Genomic DNA, 23,022 nt, shown 5'->3' on the forward strand with positions numbered 1-23,022 from the left:
TTGATTCTTTGCTCCATGTGACATTTCTAGCATTGAATAGAAGAAAAAGTGAAATTCTAACGATTACAATCCGCGCAATAGAAAGATTTCAACGCCCTTGCTTGAGTACTGATGTAACATTACAACCTGCCAAGAAACACTTGTATCCCTGAAAATGGAACCCCTCAAAAACTCCCTGTGCCTGGTTTACAGGCCGCATTGGTATATATATGCCTCGCCTCGTAATTCAATCCCTCAAATATACAAACATTCAAAAACTCAGTCTACCGTGCAACCTCCAAGTGCTTATAATAGATACGCCGCGCCTCCAAAAATGGTCATTCCTACTCCAGCCCACCAGAGAAGGTCGAGATCGATGCGGTGAATGAGTGAAGGTTGCTCAATGCCGCGACTGATATGCTTGGCATTCTTGTTGAGAGGGAGGAGGTAGCCTTCTGAGGTTGTAGGCTCTTCGGGTTCATCAGCACCACCCAACCATCGCTTCATTTTAGAGCTCGAAGTTGACTTTGCCGAAGACGTTGGGTTGAGGGTTTCAGTAGGAAGCATAAGTGCAGGACTGTAGGCTAAGAACATCGGGTTGACGGGTGTCCCGTCGAATTGGTAAAGATCAAGTCGAGTTAATTTCGTATAAGGATCGGTGTAGACTTGGTATTTCTACAGATTAGGCAGCCAGCGATCAGCTTTGTTCATAATCCTAATGTTGATAAATAGGATAACAAGGAAAAGCACAAACAAACCTGCAATGTCTCGCTCTGATTGTATCGTGTGTACGTTGCAGTATCGGCAGTACATGGAGCAGATTCTAATTGACGACCATCCACACTGAACGGGTTCAAACTAAGGGAGCCATCGTCGTTCAAGACGAATTTACCGTGCTGCCATTGCATTATCGAAGACACACAACTAGGTTTTGCAGCTAAAATATCATTAATTATGCTCCTCTTGTACTGTTTAATGTAATTCGAGCGTCGTGGAACAATACGTACGATTTGAGATCGCCCTGTAGTATGCCTCTTCATAGTAGCCATCTGCGGTGAAAGAGTATGAAATTCCGGTATGAGTAGGTTCCAGTAATGAATCGTTAACTGGATTGTAAAAACCCTAATCCTCAACATCAGTGCGTGCCCATCAATAACTTAAGAGTCGTTTCTTTGATCCAAGGGAAAAAACGTACAGGACCAGTCAACACTGCGGCGGACTTTGTAGACCATGTTCCAACAAGCTCATCTACGTTTGGAGCAGCAGACACAGTTGACAGTAAATATGCGCTCGCGATTAATACTGTAGGCAAAACGATTGGTGCCATAGTGTGAATTGTAGTTGTCGATGCTAAGGATTTGTATTTCAAGCATGAACTTCCATATAGGGATTGGAATTCGTAACACCCGCTAATTAATTCAGCCACACTTAAGGTTGGCGCCACCGCAAGCAGCCACGAAATAAGTTAAAAATAGCACATGCTAGTTATTACCGCTGCTTGTTATTTTTTTCATTACCAGGTTGATTAATAAGCTGTGGTAAGTTAGTTTAATACCCTTCTGAAGTTATGTTTCAGGCTTGCATTAAGGAAAGTTGGTCAGTGATTGGTCAAAAAGCAGTTTCCGTACCTTATCGAACATGGCTTCATCGCCAGCATTGAAGTCAAGCAAAAAAGAGCTTCGTTCATCGATGAAAAAGCTTCTATCAACAGTTACAAATGATTCTGTGCAAACTCAAAGTAAGTATTCTAGGTCGCGTTCGGATATCACTTCCACATTTATATACTACCAGTTCATTAATGTCCTTAGGTGCGGCTGTCTTTCACAAACTCATCAATTTTAAACCATATCAACAGGCCAAACGAATAGCGGTATATCTTGCTATGCCAACTGGGGAATTACAAACTGATGCAATTGTACGTCACGCCTTGGAATCGGGCAAACAGGTCTTTGTACCTTATCTTCATAAATCTACGTCCCCGTCACCTGATACACCCCGTTCCGTAATGGATATGGTGGACCTTCGTAGCCTTGCAGATTTTGAAGCCCTGGAAAGAGATAGTTGGGGGATACCCACAATCCCTGCAGAGACTGTGGGTGAAAGAGAAAGTATATTGGAGACTGTTTCGAGCAAAGGTGGCTTGGAGATGATACTCTTGCCTGGGGTAGCCTTTGACATTGATCCTAAAACCAACTTTATAAGGCGCCTTGGTCATGGAAAAGGGTTCTACGACTACTTCTTGCATCGATACAGGCAGCATTCAGGTTCACAAATTTCCGATCCAGCGAATCCAGGAACAAATGTATTACTCTATGGTTTGGCTCTTCAGGAGCAATTCTTGAAGCCTGGAACAGAAAAATCAGTGCCAGTAGGAGAGCATGATAGCCTCCTCCACGGACTTTTCTTGGGAGATGGTGAGATTAAAGATGGTCTTGTTTCCAGAGAATAGATCCACCTCAAAATAAACAACTCAATATGAAGCCAGATGACCGAGAACTCCCCTTGAACTCATCTTGCAGGCCTTGCAGTACTTTTTATTCTCATAATAACCCATTCTGAATGTACGCCTTCCCTTGGTCTCTTATCCACTCGCGCTCTGGATCAACGACACGTTATCACCCTTCAATAGAATTTGTCCTGGACCTTGTTAGTAACCTATTTTTAAGGGTCAAATAAACCAAAAACTGACCCAACGCCCTACGACTCTCCGCTTTGTCCTTTGTAGCTTGCTTAACCTCCACTGCATCATCAAGCACCAAATTCATGAATTCGTCGAAGCCCTGGAAGCGCATCGATTAGTAAAATATCATGAGCAAGTAGGAGAATTTTGTGCGCGCACTCTGATCTTCCCCTCAATTCTGATTCCCAATTGCTCGTACAACCAAATTGATACTGGCGTATGCTGTTGAAGAAGCTTGAAGATGAAGTTGATTGGGGGAAGAAGGACCTTTCGTCCACCTCCACCACCTCGATTCATGATGAATTTAATTGAGCTTCGTCGAAATAAACGCTCTTAAACACAGCCCTTGAGGACAAAACCGATTTCTCGATAGATTGAGTGAGTGGCGAGAGAGTTGGGTTTGAATCCTTTAAACTCCTGGTCAAATCTTTAAAATTCTCGACGCGGTTGGTTGACGTGCACCTTACCTTAAGCTTCTTTCACAAGGCTGCCGCTCGAAACGGCACTAAAACTTTATTTCGCTGCAGCAACCAACTTTAAACGGGCAGACAAGTTCACCCTGTTCATTACTTATTACAACAAAAGAACATTCTGATTCTTTCCAAGAAAAAACCACAACCACCAAAATTTCATAACCTCTTGTTGATACCCTTAATTCCTCTTTTCTAGATACTTTCATACTCGGCATCTTTTTCTACGATAAACTTACGAAGGGTACATGACTACATCACGCATTTAATCTGTTATTGTCTCTAAGGCCTTGCCCCTCCATCAAGATGGTCACTGTTTCTACGAACGGGACTGGCCCCCAGAGTGCCTTCGCTCCTGTTATTGCGGCTCTGAATACCATGCGCGATGGCCAGCGGGGACAAAAGGAGGCCGCACATAGTTTTCTAGAGAGTTTCCAGAAGTCGGTAGGTTATTTTTTCGACACCTTTGCGCCAAACCCATTTGTCGTTGACGCAGGCTCACTTTTCCTGTAGGGAGAGGCATGGCAGATTACGATTGGCATCTTATCGTCAGATGCAGAGCCCGATGCGAAGCTCTTTGCGGCTACTACTTTGAGAGGAAAGGTATATGATCACGAACCCCACCTCTCTGGATTCAAATCTAATCTTATAGATCACCTATGACATTCAACAAATACCAAGCGACTCCTTACCAGCGCTACGAAATCAACTTCTAGAGTTATTGAAAGTATTTGCGACAGGGCCACGGCCGATTCGAATCCAACTATGCGTTTGCTTGGCCATTTTAGCTATCCAGATGACAACTTGGAAGGATGTAGTGCCAATGGTTGTATCAACATTGGGGAGCTCCGCAGAAAGTCTCGCCTGTGTCCTAGATTTCTTGAAAGTTCTTCCAGAAGAAGTCACCGAGGGACGAAAAATTACTTTGACTGTATGTGGGCCGAAACACACCATTCCCGGAGCAGGTGAACCGACTTGGGGTGGTCGAAATGTTATTGGGAATATTCAAGTCTAATGCGTCAATTAGGAAGATGAGCTTCAACAGAGAACTCAGGAACTTTTGGGAGACAATACCGCTCAAGTTGTACAGTTGTTGATTGCATATGCACAATCGTCTGGTACGTATTAATCCACTTGAAATATAATGCCAAAAGGCTAAGAAGCATCACACAGAATCGGCCGCTACAAATCCACAACTACTTGAAGTCATCACATCTTGGCTACGCGAAGTACCTGTTGCGGATATAGTTAATTCACCTCTTCTGCCGGTAATCCTCAATGCCTTGAACAACGATCGCTCTTTCGAAGCTGCAACAGAATGTCTGTGTTCTATATTTAAGGAGACTCGTGAGGTTGACGAGTATATGCCTACCATAGAGATACTTTTGCCTCGTGTATTAGCGCTTCAGCCTCGTATTGCGCAAGCTGCCCAAGACGAAGATTCGGAGTCATTTAAAGGCTTTACTCGCATTTTTGCCGAAGCTGGTGAAGCGTGGGTTGTCCTGATTGCCCGTGAGCCTAAGGTATTCCGACCTTTGGTCGAAGCTATTCTGGAATGTACTCACAGAGATTTTGATAAAGATGCGATTTCCCTTACTTTCATCTTCTGGTACGAGCTCAAACTTTATCTCATCCTCGAGAAGTACATCGAAGCTCGTATGCAATACGTGGATGTATACTCTAGCCTTGTGGACATTATGATGAAGCATCTGGAATTTCCTACAGCGGATGGCGCGGATGAAACGGACTTGTTCGATGGCGATAGGGATGCAGAGGAAAAATTTCGGGAATTCCGCCACCATATGGGGGATGTCCTCAAAGATTGTTGTGAGATTATGGGCGTCACGCCGTGTCTCACAAAAGTTTACGATGCTATTAAGTCCTGGATGGGTTCTTACGCTAGTCATGCGACTGAAGCCTCTGTTCCACATTGGCAACAACTTGAAGCACCTCTCTTTGGAATGCGTGCGATGGGAAGATTGGTTGACAAGGACGAGGAGATCATACTTCCTCAAATCATACCCCTCTTGGTTCAAATTCCTCATCACGAAAAACTTCGATTTGCAACTATTATGGTATTAGGTCGTTATACGGAGTGGACTTCTAACCATCCCGAATTTCTTGAGTCTCAATTTCAATATATTGTATCTTCGTTCTCAACTGACTCGAAGGAAATTGTCCGAGCAGCTGCCATGGCGATGAAATTCTTTTGCAGTGATTGTAAACACTTGCTCGGTGGCCAAATTATACAACTGCAGCAGTTCTACGACCAGACTCTCGACAAGTTACCAGGAGTTAGTCAGGAAGAACTCACGGAAGGTGTTGCGTCTGTTGTTGCTGTTCAACCACCAACACAAACGTATCAACTCCTTAAATTATATTGTGATCCATTGATGGCTAGGTTAATGGGCCTTGCAAATCAAGCCAACGATGACGAATCAAAGCTTAAAGTTGCTGGTCAGTATCATCTCCGACAAAGCTCCCGGTAATTTACTGACAAGAATCTAGATCATATGCAACTGATTACATTATTTATACAGATTGTTAGTCCTTGGATTGAGCCAAATCAGGACAATCCAGCTGTAAAATACTGCCAAGAGATCTTTCCCATTTTATCGACTATCCTAGATTCATTTATGACTTTCACTCCAATTTGTGAAAGGGTTTGCCGTACATGGAGATACATGATCATATCATATCGAACATCGATGGCTCCTCTCCTTCCCCAGATGGCCAACAAACTCGCAGAAGGCTTCGCAGCGTCCCGACAGGGCTGTTTCTTGTGGGTTACGAGTGCTATCTTGCGTGAGTTCTCCGAGGATCGAGAGCACGTCGACGAACAAACGACTGAATCAATCTACACCTTCTTTGAAGCCCAATCGACAGCGATGCTGAAGGCAATGGCTGATCTTCCACCTCAAGATCTCCCCGATGTTATCGAGGATTTTTACCGTCTCTTACTTGACGCCTTACTATACTACCCTCATAAAATGATTCGATCGCAGCTATTCACGCCAATTTTCAGGGCGGCCATTGCTGCTTTAGATCTCGAGCAACGTGAACCTCTCTCTGCAGTTCTGCACTATCTGCGTGATGTCATCAGCTACGGTGGTGACAATCCTTCAAGTTCAGCATCTAACATAAATCCGCCCGAGATTCAACAATTGGTCCGGCAGCTTATTCTTGCCAACGGCAATGAGTTAGTGAAAGGAATTATGAAAGGCATGATGATTAGTTTCCCGGGAGACTGCTTTACTGATGGCAGTGGCGTTCTACTTGGGTTGTTTGAAATCCTACCACAAGAAACTACTAGTTGGGTCGATGGCATTCTACGAATGCTGCCAGCTGGAACCGTCGGCGAAGCCGACATCGATCGACTGATGAACAGCATTCGAGAAAAGCTTAGCATCGGTCATGATGGTGTCCGAAAAGTTCGCAGCTTATTGCAAGACTTTACAAACACTTATCGGAGACGTTATGTTGCTCCTAGGGATGGCTTAGGCCGACTTGAAGCCACTAGGTTTCAATATAGCGGTTAGATATTTTCTCTTTGACAAAAAATAATACACTCAAGGAGAGTCTTTATATCCGACTTTCATTTTCAGTTGTTGCAATGGCATAGCGATTAGGCCGGCGGACGGTGGAGATTTTCCTTCCTTGCCAGAAGGTAGTCATAGCGTGGTGAAAAAGCTCGAACGAAAAAGCCGAGTGGTCATCTTCGGACCGGAGTTGGGATAGTATGGGTGAGTATATTTTAGGGCTTTTTATGTGGTCATATGAACTAGTTAGTGAAGGGATGGGCAATTTTCAGAGGGATGATGTTACATAGCTTTTCTCACTGTGGTTATGGGTTGTAGATGATTGTATGATGTGATTTGTGATGGCATAGAGAAATGATGAAGATGATCCATGAAATGAAAAAGGCGCAAGATATTTTTGGGCTGGAATTAGAAGCGTGGAATTCATGTTATTTTTGATGACAATATGAGATATGGATTTATTATTGATGTATCTAAATTTATGTGATGAATGAACTAATTGTGCTTGATGTATTGTTTTGGTGCCAAGACTCAAGAGGCTTGATTTGATATAGATATTAGGCAGATAGGTATTCCAATTTTCGGAAACTGGTGAATGAATCAGGTTTGTGTATCTTTCTTCTACTTCTACTTCTACTTCTACTTCTACTTCTACTTCTAGTCCTCTTGATATACAATTCTACTTGTAGGAAATTCTCAAAGTTCAAATATAAATGGGAATAGATAGGGGTGGAATATATATGTATGATTGGGGAAGATAAATCAATGTTTTCATGCTCGCTCGCTCACTCGAATATATATATGATGTTTTTTGAGATGATTTCTTTTTTTGGTGTTTGGAATTTCGGGGGATAGGGGGTTGGGGGAAGGGGAGGGAAGAGATGGGTCAAATAAAGATGATGTGAACTCTTCTTGGGTTTAATTCAGGTTAGTATCTTATCTACTTAGTTTTATAACTGTATTTGAGTATGTAAGTAAATACATCTATGTATATCTGTACATCTATTAGAGGTATTATCTGCATGATGCCCGATATATATATTATACAAGATCTTAAAATGGAATCGAGTACGCTTGGAGTACCGGGAAGAAGCAAAGATTTTGGGTTTGACTACCTGTGTACACATAACATATCACATCACATGGAACATTCCAATCATTTTTGTAAATTTATCATTATTCATTGAATGTTATTTGTAGCCGAGTCGGACAAATACATGTCCTACTAAATTTTAAGTATAGATAAGTTCCAAAAACATCGAATTGTATCGCTGAAAACCAACTATACGGATTGAAGTGTAGCGCCAAAAAAAAGAAGGGAAAAAAGCAGCAAGGTACGTCGATATGAAGCCTGTGTCTCTTTCAGATATGCAACGTGAGTAGACCCTTCCAATGTGAATTTGTGAAGGAGGAAATTGGGATATATTCGAACACAATAGTTGAGCAATTTGCACCACAAACTCCCTGCTAATCATAACCTTAACCGATCCCTAAACAGAGAAAGTTATCCACCCATATGCACAATCATGGATCTATATGCGATACGCCCCTCTGTATGGAAGCCGTGAAACGCCGAAAATGCTGCAGAATTGGCCGCACAAGATGCAAATATTGAAAGGAAACTGGGTGAGTGAGAGAAGACGGAATTCCTCTAATTAGAAACTTGGGGGAGGAGGAGCCGAGAGATGTAGCGAAGCTCGTATGATCTTGAGTCTGCTGGATCGAAGAAGTACCGAACTTGTTTATCATGGACTTCGGTAACTGTTTACATTTGGTTAGTAATTGTATGAAATAATCAAGGAAGAAAAACTAACAACTAAGTTGAACTTGTTCAAAGAATTCCCTAACAACTTGTTCAGATGTATCGTCAACTGCAAGAACACCATTGTCTTGCCGAACAAAAGTCTTTGGTGGAACTTCTCTCATTCTCAAGATCATTTGAAGAACATTGATGAGGTCATCACCTTGATTAGCAAAATTTTGAGGAGGCTTGTCAAGTGGCCACTGTCCATGGAAATCTTCTCCCTCCCAACACTTAAAAAGCCAGGTGGACTTCTCAACACAGTTAAGAGTAATGACGGCAACCAAAAACAGTTCGAAAGAAGACTTTGAAGCTTTGTTAAGCAAACGTCTCTCCAACTCGTTCAGTATACCCTTGCACATTTGGGATGCTTTGTTCTCGGCTGCGGAATTCAACTGAGTGTGAATTATAGCAAATGATCTTTCAGTTGAAAGAATTGGTTTGGTCTGACCACCCCCTTCATCTGATGAACCTGAGATGGCCTTCGCAGACATTTCCCATCTGATTTCAGAATCAACGAATATGTGCACAATGGTCCAAAATTCCAAAGCACGACTTAGAAAATTATCTTGCTTTTGAATTGAAAGATTGAGAGCAGTTTGGAGAGTAGTTCGAATGAACTGAGAGGGTTCATTATCAATAAATATTGGCATCATACGCTTAGCATATGCCTCGAGCTTGTTCGAAAGATCATCATGGTCCGTGTCGAGAATATAGGAAGTGAGGCCGGTATCAGCATCGTGTGCTTCTAAACACGGGAAGGAAGCGTAAATTGTGGTTTCTGGAAAATGAGAGACCTCAATCTGGTATGGTGAGTTCTGAAAGTTAGCCGAACCCTTCGCGGCGAGGACCTGATGGTGAGCAAGTACTGTGTGGAGTTTCGCTGAGTACAGGCAAAGCTCATGTGCAACCCGAGTTCGAATGCATGGGGTCTTCCACAAACGTGCACTTTCGACACCCTTGCAAGTATCACAAGGATCTCCTGCAGTGCAGGGTTTCTTGAGCATTCTGCAGCGAATACATGAGCCAATCTTCCTTATGTCGGATACCTCCTTTCTGCGACCCTCGTTGAACTTTCCTCGGACTTTGGGTTTGGTGGCTTTTTGGCCATTGCCATATTCAGCGCTAAATTCAGTGGTCATTGGATTCATGGCTATTCGAGCGTGGCTTTTTGGGCTCTGTATTTGGGGTTGGCCGTTGTCGAACGTATTTTCGGCAGGGTTATGCTCGGAATATGTCATTTGACCCATATGAGCCATTTGATCTTGAACCTGCATCGCTGCGGCTTGGCTTGCTGGCATGGAAACCTCCATCATACCCCAAGAATGCTGTTGGTTATCAGAGCTTCCATTGAACAAACCGTCGCTCATGGCATTTGCCTCGACAAGTTGACGGGTAAGCTTGTCCTCAGATATTTTATCCTGTGCTACCGCATCTTCGCTTAGGAGTTGGGGGTCCACCATTGATGGAATGAACCGGGAAGCAGCTGCTGCCGTTGCCGCCATTGAGTTCGGAGAGGCAGATTGAGAGCGGCCGAGACTAAATTCACTACCGTGGCCTTTTTGATTGATACCTGCAAGAATGTTAGGTACCCTGTTAAGGTATTGCTTTATCATTTTCACTTACCCTTCTTGTCGCGCTGAGATCGTGACTCGTAGCTCAGAGGCGGGTTGTCAAGAGTGTATTGCTCCTGTAATTCAAGGTTATCACCTCGGGACATTGGTTGTTGACCGTCGCCTTGCGGGCTTTCATTGCCAGGTCGATGATTTCGATGCTCTGACTCGGCCATGTCTCTTGAAACTTCAGCCAAAGTCTCAAGGGGCGTCATTCCTTGAAACGGTCTCCCACGAACCGCAGTTGTTTGATGATTATTGGCAGTCTGAATATTCATCTGCTGATTATTTGTACGATCAGCAATCTCGGGAAGATTATTAAACTCTAGAACGAGTCGTTGTTTCTGGGCGCGATCCAAGGCGGGGCATTTCTTGCAGATGTGACTTGTCAAAGTGTCGAGTCTCCCTTTGGGGAATTTTTCTGAGCAAGCTCTGCAGGTATGGTGGTAGCGGTTGCTGGAGTCATTTAACTTCGCGCCTCTTTCAAAGTACTTGAGGATCAATGCTGTTCGTATTTATGGTCAGTAAACATTCTTGTTTACAAAGATGAAAGATCGGTGGAGGATGACTCGAGTTTTCAAGAGTGTCAAAATGAAGCTATTGAGATAATTCGAACGGGATGAACGTACGGTTAGGTTTGCGACCCATATTGATGTATTAATCACGTCGATCTTTGGTCTTTGCTACTGAATTCACTCAAGTCAAGAATAGTCAACAAGAGTTGAAGAGTTGAGGATTCGAGTAATGCCAGTTTAATCTCTCACCGACAAGTAAAAGGTTTGGGCGGTGTAAGGGAAGTCGGGTGCGGATCATCATTGTTCCGAGTGGGGTTGATGGAGCTACATGCGGTAACCGGCCATTTGCCACCTTGGCAGTCTTCCTGAATTCTGACGGTGCTTGCGTACTAGTCCTCCGATCCTATGTCCACCAGTGGTCTGTTCTTCTGGACTGTTATCATTCCAATACAATTGCTTTGTACCACTGCTTTCATCTGGGCATCACATTCAGCCCTTTGGCATCAAAAGAATGGGTATTTTACTACATCTAGAGGGCTCGATGAACTATTCGACTGAGAAGTCCTTTAAACTTGCAAATAAGCAGAGCTTGTCTCCGGTTTTGCCACCACCTCATCGATCTTGAGCGCCATCAACTACCACTGTTTCTGCTGCGAATGCCTAGCAACTTATTATCATAATTCATATTCGACTATTTCAGAACTTCGAATACTTATTTTCCCTACTCAACGCAGAATAGCCAGGCAGACGCTCCACCAGCGGTCAAACAAACGACATTAGAATTCTCTCAGAGATATGAACGTTCAGTTGGGTACTATGGGGTCATAGTCATCATCGTCCTGCTTTGCTATACAGCCTCGGGAGTCTATATGGGCATTTCGAGGGTTTTCATGTGAAATCAGTTCGTATCTGCTGATAAAATCGCTTGCACGACCTATTTGCCGTTCATCCGTACTACATGACCTTCTGTCAAACCATTAACATCATTAACACCTCACATATCTGCACAATCTCTATCTCCATTCATCGATGTCAATCTAAAAGTAACTTCTTTTGGGGAAAAATCTGAGACCGAAATTTCCACGGATTTATATGGAGTAGACCTAGGTTCATCCGCCAAGCGAAGGCTTATTTGCATGTGCTAGTGGTAACTGGTGTACCGGTGTGGTCGCTAACACTGAATATCATTTCCTTTCCGGGCTCCTCCATTGAAATGAAATGTACTATGGACCAGGGCAATAACGTTAAAATAAGCTTGACCGGTGTAGGTCCCTTCTATTTAACTACACCGAAGTAGGTTAAAGTATCAACTGATTTGCTAAGATTTTTGTACAAAGTAGTATTTCCTAGTGGAGACACTCTAGATAGGAAGTTCTTTCAACACAAATCCAAGTCAATGTTGCTGCAGCTTTTGGTCTCGTCCACTCATTTACAACCGTGATGATAAGCTTCTGGTTATGTGCAGCCGTCCACAACGGACGTTTCTCTACCGTGGGGTAGGTGGGTCCGCTGACATGTTGAAGAACCTTAAAAGAGCAGTCTGCGTCGGCGCAGATTGTCGATTCCAGGAAGGTAGCTATTGAAGCCTTGTAAGGAAAGTTCTCGTTGCGCTGCTCATTGGCGTTTTAACAATCATACGGAGTATAATAAGGTACCTGGCCAGGCAATGTGGACATCTTTCATCATTCACTTAGTGCCCCTGTCAACCCTGCTGATCCTGTCAGTATGGACCAATACTTAACCAGAGATCATCTCGTGTAGCATCACGTAGACGGTTTCGGTCCCGATGTACAGTTCATTTCTATTCCGATCACGTTGAAATATTTGATTGATACCCACCATCTTATCAGGTTCCACCAGCCTTTTAAGTTAAAAGGTTCTCTCAAGTGCTTGAGAAATGTCCGCTGTGCTCATCTTTACTTCTATTCATTATCCAAGATGAGGTTTCTTTCAATTCTATATCTGTGTTTTGCAGCAATATTCTCATCTTCTTATGCTGCAGAACTGGTCAAAGAAGATACGGGAAGCGATATATGGAAATCTATTGAGTCAGCGACTACTTGTGCCGGATGCAACGTAAGTAGCTTAATACACGTTTAGTTACTGATTTCTCTTCGTTTATTTTCATGATGAATCCTGGGAGCTCATTACTCCAATGTGGAGAGTAGCTTATTATGTCGAGCGGCAGACTAATACAATTGGTGATAGGCGGTACTGTTATTACTAAAAGGTGTCGCGCATCTTGGAAATGACGCTTTCGTTGATACTTTGACTGAAATATGCAAATTGGCTGGAGTGAGTTTCCCCTCTTTTTGTTGAATGTTTGTGTTAACATGATTTTTAAGGTCGAGGATGCAGATGTTTGCGCCGGTGCAATCGGCCTGGAGGGGCCAATAATTGCCCATGACTTGAGACAAATGACAATAGGAACGGAAACTTCCAAGTTGTTTTGCATAACCTTCTTTGGGTTGTGTGATTATCCTGCTGTTACTCCATACACGGTCCCATTTCCAAGTGCTAAGCCTGCTACTCGGCGTCCAGCTGCGAGCGGCAAGACGCCTATCAAGATTGTACACTTCAGCGACATTCACGTAGATCGGGAGTATGAAGTCGGAGCTAATAGCAATTGCTCAAAGCCTATCTGCTGTAGGTCATATACTTCTGCAGATGCACCCGGAAACAACTCATATCCAGCGGGTGAGTGGGGCAACTACAAATGCGATGCTACTCTAAGCTTGGAAGAGAGTATGTACGCGGCTATCAAGGAGGTTGCTCCAGATGCCACAGCAACACTATTCACAGGTGATATCGTTGAAGGCTCTGTCTGGCTCGTCAATTCAACTACCAACATTGCGGATATAAACGATGCTTATAGTCGAATGTCAGGCCTAACTAAAATATTTGCGGCCACTGGAAACCATGAATCGGCGCCAGTCAACTCTTTCCCCCCAGATGCAGTTGGCGTTTCAACTTATCAATGGGTCTACGACACTCTTTCTACAAATTGGAAAGCGTTTATTGATCCCACCGCTGCCTCCTCAGCCGATAGCTTCGGTGCATACTCGACCCTCTTACCCGGATCAAACCTGAGAATTATATCTATTAACACTAATCTCTACTACAGGTCAAACTATTGGCTCTACGAGGCCACCATGGAGAAAGATCCTTCCGGACAACTTGCATGGATGGTCACTGAACTTCAAGCTGCTGAGACTGCTGGCGAAAGAGTTTACATTATTGGACATATGCCAATGGGTTCCAACGATGTATTCCATGACACCTCAAACTACTTCAACCAGATCACCCAGAGATATTCCGCCACTATCGCCGCTCTATTTTTCGGTAAGTTTTTTCGCCCTTCCTACCTATTGCGCACTAACAAAAGTAGGCCATACCCACCGCGATGAATTCCAAATCACATACAGTGACTACACCGCTCAAACCGCAGCCAATGCTCTCGAAGTATCCTACATCATCCCCTCTATGACTCCGACATCCGGCTACCCAACCTTCCGCGTTTACACTGTTGACCCAGTGACCTACGGCGTCCTCGACTTCACAAACTACATTGCAGAGTTTGACCTCACTGCCTCCACACAATCTGCTCCCACATGGAAACCCTACTACTCCGCCAAGGCTGCTTATGGCCCTCTAGTAACCCCGCCTCTTACCTCCGACACTGCAGAGCTAACTCCAGCCTTCTGGCACAATCTCACCACCGTATTTGCCGAAAACCCATCGGTATTCAACCAATACATTTCCAGGAAAACAAGAGGATATAATGTGGAGACTTGTTCCGGTGATTGTGCAACCCAAGAAATCTGTCAAATAAGAGCAGCAGAGAGTCAATATAATTGTGCTACTATTAAGCCGGGAATTCACTTTAGAAAGAGAAGTGAAGGAGATGGAACGCTAGAAAGGAGGATCGGGAATGTGGTGGATAATTTTGGCGGAGAATGTGAGGGCAGTGCGATCAGGCCGATCCTGACAAAGTTGGCGGGGCAGCAAGGTTTGCTCGAGAGTGCATTGGAGCGGGCGAAGGCAAAGGCCAAGGCTAGGAAGTAAGCGGCTTCCCTAGGAAATGAGATGATGTATGTTTATGACGTGAGGTTGAACCTTGAAGTACATGTATATAATTGACGGAACTTGATAATAAGGTTGGTGATACGATATAGTGTTAGTAATACTCAAACCAGAAGTTTTGATGCATGTATGAATTTGCTTGGAGTGGTTTATTATCAAAATTGACTTCGTGAGAAAAAATGCAGGTCAACGATACAAATCTCTTGTTAAAGAACCCGCACATGAGGAATCATGGTCAAAACAGAGCTTTCGATAGACTTCTGTTGATTCATCCATATAATATGAGCAATATCCCCCAGATACCCTGACTGAATACATACATATAATTATGCGCAAATATAGGATAAGACGCAAGCGCATAACTACACGGCTTCTCCGGAACATACTATGATGCGATGTCCTCATCGCAATCTTCCACTTTCCTAGTGCGACTCTGTGCGTAGATGATGTACGAACTTGAATGAGTCAAGATTCATTCTGCCGGTTTTTTGTATCTGGTTTCGAGGTTCCCCGCGGCTTTTGGGCTTGTTTCCTAGAATTGGGAGAGGAATATGGTATTCAAGTCTATATAAACCTACCTATCTCAAAAAGAGCTCCGGCGCGTAGGGGATCCGGTTGATACTTAATTTCTCGGATTCTTTGTCTGTAGTTGTGTTGCTTGGTTTCAGCATAAGATGTATGGAAGAAGTACAATTCAGTTTATCAATCTTGTCCAAGTCTTTGCGGATATTCGCTCTGTCACTATGAAAGTTGCCGCTTGTTTGAGCTTGAACCAGTTTACATCAGAGAATCAATAGGTTATCTTGGATGTGGCGTTCTCTGGTTTCAGAAAGGTTACATAGCAAAAGCAGATGAGCTAGCTAGTGTGATTCTTTTATATTTATTCTGACAAAACATACTTTTTCATCCGTGACTGCAGTTCGAGAATACTCCTGGCTATGATCATACTTAAATTGTGTTTCGTATTATCTGGATGGCATCCATTACCTCCTTCTTGTCTAGTTTTGCGTTGATCGATAGTCAATCTGATGGTTGGCGAAGCGTGCAGATTTGCAGTTTGAGAAAATCCATGCTGTAGAAGTGCCTCTATGTCAATTGACGCAGGAATCAACAACAAAATTTCTAGTTTTTTGTTCTTACTCGTTTTTAGGATCGATTCACTACCATATTCCAAATTCTTGTCGTCTAAAGTGAATTAACGAAGAGGAATACCTCAGTACCTCCATGAGCATTTCCCTCACCATGTTCAAGAGTAATTTTCATTACTCGAAATAGTACTGCAATATTTCTTTTGGTCCTTTCAGCTTCTAGCTGTCTTTGATAACTCTAGATTGCTCTTATATTTCTTGCGGTATTACAGATAGCCTCTTTGGCGTCAAATATCACATTATTATAGCTTTCTACTATTTTATACCTCTGGTTGCTAGCTTTTTTATCCTTCAGACCAACTTCAAGAAACCTCAAGGCGGTTTCAATATTTAATAACAGGATTGCCTGGCGCGAGTGATAGATCTTTGGATCGTTCTTAAGTTCAATCTCTGGTTATTGCTGCTTCTCCGCTTTCCATCCTCCAATTTTAAGAATTTATTTGAGCTCACAAGCTCCTGTCTTACCTCTGTAAGTATTTCTTGAACGAAAAACTCTATTGATCGTCCATTAATAAGAGCTGCTCCTGGCCCTCAATAGTCATATGATACAGGCTAGACATTATCTATACGGTACTAACCTCTTATTCCACAGCTTATATCTTTAAACTTCCAGCTTATACTTAATTTATATGTCTAAAGACGTCTAACTATAGAGAATACTTTGAATCTCATCCAAAAATGGTACTTTCCTCCCGTATCAAGCAATACTTTGCACCTCTAGCACCCAAGCTTGAAACCAAGATCTTTGTACACCTTATGCGACATGGTGAGGCGTACCACAACCTAGGACACTTCGATGGCAAGATAAATCTGGAATCCTACAATATTCTCGATCCTCGTCTCACTGTGGAGGGTTTACGACAAGTTGGATTTGCTCGAAAGGAGATGGCAAAACGCTGCCCGGTCCCTAATATTGTTCTCACATCTCCTCTCATTCGCACGGTCGAGACTGCTCTTCATGTCTTTCCTATCAGCAACAATGGTAGTTTTTCTCATCGACCTCGAATCGTTGCCTATGATGATTTAAGGGAGAGTGGAGCTTATTTTTGCAACGTCCGTCAGGAAATTTTTGACTTAAAAACACAATTTCATCATATGGGAGTCGATTTTACTGCTTTGTCACCTGTCATCCCGCCTTTGAAAGGTGCCATTCGTGCAACACAGCGTGCGGAGATCGTTCGGAAGGAGATCTCGAGAATTGCGAGGATTATACGCAAGGGCGGTGGGTTTTGGAAGGGGGTCTATATAGGAAGTGCTATTGCGCAGACTTTTGGGTGGCGTCTATGGACAAAGGCTAGGGGGGATACACATATTGTGGTGATCTCTCATGGGTCTTTTATGAAGAGTTTATTGCCATGTAAGCTACCTGCTTACCTCATCCATTGCATGACCACAACTAACATCTTCTATGAAGCATCTCACACAACCCGACGAGTCTGGAAGAAATTTAAACCAGGAGAGGTGAGGACATACGTTTTGAATGCAGATGGTCAATTAAACGAAACCGCAGAATCTAAAAGCATTAGAAGTAAGATTACTACCGTTTCACAAAAGGTCAGTAATATAAATTTACTAGTAGGATCTTACTTCCAACCGTCATCTTCCTCCATCGAGAGAGCCATTGGGCTAAATATTAATGTAGGGCAAAGATGTTGAACCTCACAATTGGATGCTGTTTGGAATATTTATGTGGATTTTGGGGTTGCTTCTGTGTGGATTTGGGATTTATCTTAACGGGTTGATGAATACTCCATCGAATAAGATGTTTTTGGATTGCTTAGAGTTTGGAGATTAATGCAGTTGAGCTATCTTTAGATATATCTTTTTTGAATTTTACTAAATGATCAAAATATTTCATACTTCATGAAGTAGTTAGATTAAAGATCACCATGATAAGAAGTTTTGGGATAGAATTTTTCTCAGTTGGGGAAATTCCCTGAGGCCGGAGAAAACCACTGTAAGTAAATGTTGTGTACATATGAACATGTCAATAAGAAAGGTTGTCTTGGTGAAAGTAAACTGAACATTATAATTAGATGATAGTATCTTTCATACTTAAAATTTACAGCACAAAAGATTCAAAGTCATACTCTTATAATCAAACAAAGTTTTATAAATTCAAGCCATAGTTCAACATTCTCGACTACAGTTCAACGTTTATTAAAGGGGCTCTCGCCTAACATGGATGTTTGATATATTACATTCTACTAATCCATTAAATATATCAATGTTTAATTCTTTACTGTAGCGTTGAGACAAAGTACGTACGATAATACAAGAAACTTCAGGAAGACTAAAAGTTTTCGAGATTAATGTTAATCAATGGGTGCAAAAATCTTTATTTCCTGCTCAAGCTTGAGGACTGCGAAATCGATATCATATTGAGAAGGATGAAACTAGAGTCTAATTCCATAATAGGTTTTGTTGCATGTCTGCGAATAACACAGTATTGAACTGTAAGATTGCGATAAATCGCGTCATGATATTCTTAGTGTTCAAGAAAATATTGTTAAAAGTTTGTATCTAGAAAAATAAAATTGGGGAGATAGCTACCAAGATCTTCAATCTAGATGACTTGCAAATAAATCATCTCCTTTTTCTGATCCGACAACACTAATTGAAAGATTTTTGGTGGACGGTAGAAGCTATAATTTACATCAAACTGTGGAAAGCGTCAAGATGTGCAAATTGAGAGCAAGCAACTCCCACATACCAAGCTATTGGTGAACGCTGCACATCGTAATTCAAGTACTGACAGATTCTAGTATATACTTCGAGAATATCCGGAGGTATACAGTCATTTTTCTTATCTCATTTCATCCAGGGCACCAGCTCGGATCGGAAAACGAGTCTTAATATATGCAGACGGCCTTCACTTGTATACATCGCTCTTCCACAAGCTATTAAATCTAAATGTAATCACCTTAGATACCCAAGGCAAGTATAGATATATATTAGCTTGGTTTAGATGATTTGTGCAACTCAAGTCAGTTCTTCTTAGCTACATTAAACAGTGCAACATAACTCTTCTCAACATGACCTACTCGTATTTACGTGGTGGAGGTTCCAGGAATGGTAACTGTTATGAATACAAGGAAATGTGTTTTCTGACACACCCAAAAGTATTTGAATATCTTCATATAGTCCGATAATCATTTACTCTCACTTTCGATTCTATGTTAAGATGGCTGTGAAAGTCGCGGTGTCGACAGCTAGATATAAGAACACTTGAATGAGCATGTCTCCTTTGGTGAAGTAGATAAATTTCATGTTGTGCAGAGCTCTCACTCAATTAGACTATTGTATTATGCATCTTCCAAGCAATATTTACCGACCGAAATTCTATGTAAACCACTCGTGTCGATTTAAGGCTTGTTAGTCATTACTTGATAACTTTGGGCCTGGCAATATTGGATGCGAGTTTGTTGCCAGTAATGATTTTGCTCTGTATATAGAAAGTTAACGGGAAAAAGAAAGAAAAAGACGAGATAGTTTGGATTCAATATTAATCGAAAGTTTTACCTAAATCAAAGGACGAGGGGTCTATGTTGGTTTTGAAGTTTTGCTGCGTAAAGATTGATACACCAGTAATCATCCTCCGAGACCTAGAAAGAGAAATAGAAACCAAGAAGCTCATTGACCTGTAATGCTGAGTATCCGAAATTGTGTTAACTTTGCGTGTGTAGTTGATGTCATGAATTTCAATCAACAAGTTATCGGTACATCTAGACTATTAGAAAAAGTAGAGTTGTTGTTGAATATGATAGATCATGATATTTTATATTTCCTGCTCGTCCTTATTACATTTTATGATTAGATGAAGATATCCAAAATTCCAAGCTCATCTCATAATAGAACATTCAAGGACTTATCCTTCTAAGATTAGGTTAGGACTGCCGGTAATACGCCCTGACACATGTCTTTGAGATCCTTACTTGAATACAAGTATATGGATGGTTTGAGCTCTCTAGGAGAAGATTGGATGTGTGTTGTTGTATATTAGTTGAAAGTGACCATGATCACTCGACTCTGAGTGAAGTACTCCAAACTGAACATATCTCACACTTATGTATCTTCCTGGATATCAAAGATGCAGAACATTACTTCAACGGACTGGAACTAGGTGTAATAAGTTTCGCTTTACCCATGGAAAGAGTTACAATCAAATGAATCTAGAATTTCTATCTCTTCTCCTAGTTTACATCAATGTACTGATATCATATACTCCTGATTCAGAAAATATAAACCCTTCAAGAGTTTCCAACTACAAAACTCCATGATACTTCTATATGGAGATCGTACTCTCCTCTGATTCCGACCTGAGCTGCGATGGATCACTCAAAATCACCAGAATACTTGCTATTATACACAGCAAGATCCTGCTCATGACGAGAGTTATTTTATACTCTACTAAGAACACTTTAACACCAGCTTTCCTTTTTAATCTCTTATCCTATCAACTCAATTTCATTGCCAGTATCTATGCACAAAACATATCAAATCATTCACATAAAGCATGCATTATCAAATTGAGCAACTTTCAACTATCAGGTACTCAAAAACCTAGACGATATATACCATGAGAAACTCCCTAGGACATAGACTATCACTCAATTGAAAGCATATTGTATAAGAAAAGCCAGATGATACCAATCAAAGCAGCGTATACAAGCAAGAGCAAAAATATTCCAGCATCCCAAGTCAAGACTGCACGCAGAATCCAAAAACAAAAAGCAAAATACTCCGTCCATTATATCTTTCCATACCTCCATCCACTTCCTCATCATCACCAAGTAACCCACGGTTTTCCCAATAGCACCCCAAACCATACCCTTAGTATTCCTCTCCTCACCTTCAAATACCGCTCTACCCAGCAACACCAGTTCCTCACCTAATCAACTCCGAATTCTCAAGTAATCACAATCACCACCACCAAATCCATAATTATTCTAAACCTCAAAAATACAATTCCTTACCTCTTACCTCCTATCCCCTATCTCCTACAGCCGCTCTTAACACATCAATTTACCGCATGCATGTCGCACACACCGTCAGCTGCATCGTCATATAAGACCCACTCCGTTCCCGTCATCATTACATAACACCATACTAATAGCAAAACCCATCTTCACATTATTTCCCTAACTTGATCACATAAGCCTTAATTTGCTTTTGTGATCTTATATGTTTAGTCATCTTTTCATATCTCTCACTAATTTAAAACTCCACATCTTAATATCGCCGCCGCCAGTCATCAAAACACCAAAAGCGCATTCATTTCCATTCTCAAATCTCAAGCCTGAATCATCAATCTGACAAGGCTACAAACATCTAGACCCCATCCACACAGCCACATAACACGGAATAAGCACCCCAGTAAACCAATCTCACACCCATCCTACACACAAAAAAGCTATCGGATATGTATTTCCGATTTTTGACGCCTGGAATACATGATTATAGGATTTTGAAAATATTTTACATTATATAATCTATGATAAATAATAAATATCTCAAAATAAACCCTGAGATAAATAATCTAAAAGAAATCACATAAATGAAAAGTTTAGAGATAAATATAAATATAAATATATTATAATAATAATAATAATAAGAATTAAAAATTTAAAAAAAGATCTCGATTATTTAAAGATCGATATTTTATATATAATATAATATAATCTTATATATTTTACTTCTTTATTTTTATTTAATAAAGTAGTTAGAATTAATTATATAAAAATAAAAATAATAAAACCAAACAAATAAATCAAACCATCATACCAAATAAGCCCCGAACTCGGCATCAGAAAGAAATCGAAATGGAAAAAGGAAGGAAATATTCCTATTCAATACACAGTGCACTATTCTATGTGACGCCTCACACCTCCGGGTCACGTGGCATGCCCCGTTTGTATTTAATCACAGGAAAACTCTCTACTCTTGTTTTCCTTCTTCTTTTCTCCTTAGCTTAGTATTTTCTAATACAAGATACTTTACCCAGTATTCTTGAGTGTGACATTCTACTCCCAAACCCGTTGTGACGGAAATCCCTGCTTTCCTCCCACCTTTATTATATAAGAAACCTCAGGTACATTAACCATGTCCACACATGATACGATTACTCGAGATTAGTATGCGATTTAGGTGACCTGAGGATCAGATCCGGACAAGTACTAGGTATCAATGGTTATCGGTAAAGTAAGATCATTGGAGGAATAAATACGACTTCTTTTTGCCTAGCCATTGCGGCTAGGCCATTCATTTGTGTATATATAGAGTAGCTATCCCCATCTACAGGTGCTCTTCACCTGTAGATTCTAAGTTAAATACAATTGCTGGTCTATAAACACCCTTTTGGTCACACCCATGATATCTCTCAATCACATATATACCTTCGACCCCTGTATCCTTTCTCGAATGCAGAACTCCAAAATCAAAGTCCACTTTTGAAAGTACAACTAACCTACAAGTACGTACCCAAGTAACGGTGAGAAAATCTTGGTAATTATGTCCTATGGCTACATACCACAAAATCCGGGTTTTACCGTCGGTATAGAAAAGACACTAAGAGAAAGAATATATATATATATATACAATAACCAAATAAATATTCACTGATGGGTTATAACTTATTTATCTATTGATCTTTCACATTTTCTAGAATTTCAGAACGATGACGGGATCAAAAGGTACTCCTCTGTATGTGAGGATTTTCGATATGTACGTATGTACATGTTTTGAAGCATCAGCCAGTCAGTCTTAACAATTCTGTTCTTCCTCCCTCCTTTGATTATCATCAAACTTGATTCAGATGAAGGGAATCAAGGGATCCTAGACAGGGAGCTAGATAGAAGACACGTAGAATACGAAAAGGCCTGTTTGTAGAAGTTTAGGATTAACGATGAATGAATGGATGGATGGACTGAATCATCCGAATGAGAAAAAATAGATGGGGATCAATAAAAAAAAACGGAGTATTTAGATTAACCAAAGGATTTCCAAAAGGACAAGCAGAGCGCTTCTAGAAACCTTCTAGAAGCTTTCTAGAATAGCTCATACGATTTTGAAACCCCATTTTCTTAAATTTTTTAAATTGGGATTACTTTTCTTTGCTGGTTGACAGCTTGATCTGACACAGAAGAGAAAAGAGAAAATGAAACAGTCATTCGTACCCGCCATCGGAAATTATTA

General features: G+C 41.4%; 9 protein-coding genes across 9 annotated transcripts; 5 read left to right on the forward strand and 4 right to left on the reverse strand.

The window, feature by feature from the left end:
* Positions 1–285: 285 nt before the first annotated feature.
* On the reverse strand, positions 286–1,306 carry SS1G_09960 (hypothetical protein; the record flags this gene model as incomplete). Its single annotated transcript, XM_001589275.1, has 4 exons — positions 286–654; positions 738–916; positions 987–1,101; positions 1,175–1,306. 4 exons carry the CDS (start codon positions 1,304–1,306, stop codon positions 286–288), a joined length of 795 nt encoding a protein of 264 aa, XP_001589325.1.
* Positions 1,307–1,617: 311 nt separating this feature from the next.
* On the forward strand, positions 1,618–2,428 carry SS1G_09961 (hypothetical protein; the record flags this gene model as incomplete). The annotated part of the gene is made up of 2 exons (XM_001589276.1): positions 1,618–1,717; positions 1,788–2,428. The coding sequence occupies 2 exons, from the start codon at positions 1,618–1,620 to the stop codon at positions 2,426–2,428; spliced, it is 741 nt and encodes a 246-aa protein (XP_001589326.1).
* Positions 2,429–2,560: 132 nt separating this feature from the next.
* On the reverse strand, positions 2,561–2,956 carry SS1G_09962 (hypothetical protein; the record flags this gene model as incomplete). Its single annotated transcript, XM_001589277.1, has 3 exons — positions 2,561–2,616; positions 2,669–2,759; positions 2,819–2,956. The coding sequence occupies 3 exons, from the start codon at positions 2,954–2,956 to the stop codon at positions 2,561–2,563; spliced, it is 285 nt and encodes a 94-aa protein (XP_001589327.1).
* A 479-nt stretch (positions 2,957–3,435) lies between these two features.
* SS1G_09963 (hypothetical protein) lies at positions 3,436–6,668 on the forward strand (the record flags this gene model as incomplete). Its single annotated transcript, XM_001589278.1, has 6 exons — positions 3,436–3,573; positions 3,643–3,732; positions 3,782–4,060; positions 4,157–4,247; positions 4,303–5,586; positions 5,638–6,668. The coding sequence occupies 6 exons, from the start codon at positions 3,436–3,438 to the stop codon at positions 6,666–6,668; spliced, it is 2,913 nt and encodes a 970-aa protein (XP_001589328.1).
* Positions 6,669–8,319: 1,651 nt separating this feature from the next.
* SS1G_09964 (hypothetical protein) lies at positions 8,320–10,730 on the reverse strand (the record flags this gene model as incomplete). The annotated part of the gene is made up of 4 exons (XM_001589279.1): positions 8,320–8,429; positions 8,483–10,042; positions 10,096–10,587; positions 10,712–10,730. 4 exons carry the CDS (start codon positions 10,728–10,730, stop codon positions 8,320–8,322), a joined length of 2,181 nt encoding a protein of 726 aa, XP_001589329.1.
* Positions 10,731–12,535: 1,805 nt separating this feature from the next.
* SS1G_09965 (hypothetical protein) lies at positions 12,536–14,662 on the forward strand (the record flags this gene model as incomplete). The annotated part of the gene is made up of 4 exons (XM_001589280.1): positions 12,536–12,673; positions 12,806–12,892; positions 12,943–13,939; positions 13,986–14,662. The coding sequence occupies 4 exons, from the start codon at positions 12,536–12,538 to the stop codon at positions 14,660–14,662; spliced, it is 1,899 nt and encodes a 632-aa protein (XP_001589330.1).
* A 596-nt stretch (positions 14,663–15,258) lies between these two features.
* SS1G_09966 (predicted protein) lies at positions 15,259–15,924 on the reverse strand (the record flags this gene model as incomplete). Its single annotated transcript, XM_001589281.1, has 3 exons — positions 15,259–15,421; positions 15,580–15,840; positions 15,893–15,924. The coding sequence occupies 3 exons, from the start codon at positions 15,922–15,924 to the stop codon at positions 15,259–15,261; spliced, it is 456 nt and encodes a 151-aa protein (XP_001589331.1).
* A 582-nt stretch (positions 15,925–16,506) lies between these two features.
* Positions 16,507–17,484, forward strand: SS1G_09967 (predicted protein; the record flags this gene model as incomplete). The annotated part of the gene is made up of 2 exons (XM_001589282.1): positions 16,507–17,185; positions 17,243–17,484. 2 exons carry the CDS (start codon positions 16,507–16,509, stop codon positions 17,482–17,484), a joined length of 921 nt encoding a protein of 306 aa, XP_001589332.1.
* Positions 17,485–22,504: 5,020 nt separating this feature from the next.
* On the forward strand, positions 22,505–22,716 carry SS1G_09968 (predicted protein; the record flags this gene model as incomplete). Its single annotated transcript, XM_001589283.1, has 2 exons — positions 22,505–22,530; positions 22,575–22,716. 2 exons carry the CDS (start codon positions 22,505–22,507, stop codon positions 22,714–22,716), a joined length of 168 nt encoding a protein of 55 aa, XP_001589333.1.
* Between the last annotated feature and the right edge of the window lie 306 nt (positions 22,717–23,022).

This window comes from Sclerotinia sclerotiorum, genomic scaffold (assembly GCF_000146945.2).
Source record: "Sclerotinia sclerotiorum 1980 UF-70 scaffold_14 genomic scaffold, whole genome shotgun sequence".
Lineage (NCBI taxonomy): Eukaryota > Fungi > Ascomycota > Leotiomycetes > Helotiales > Sclerotiniaceae > Sclerotinia > Sclerotinia sclerotiorum.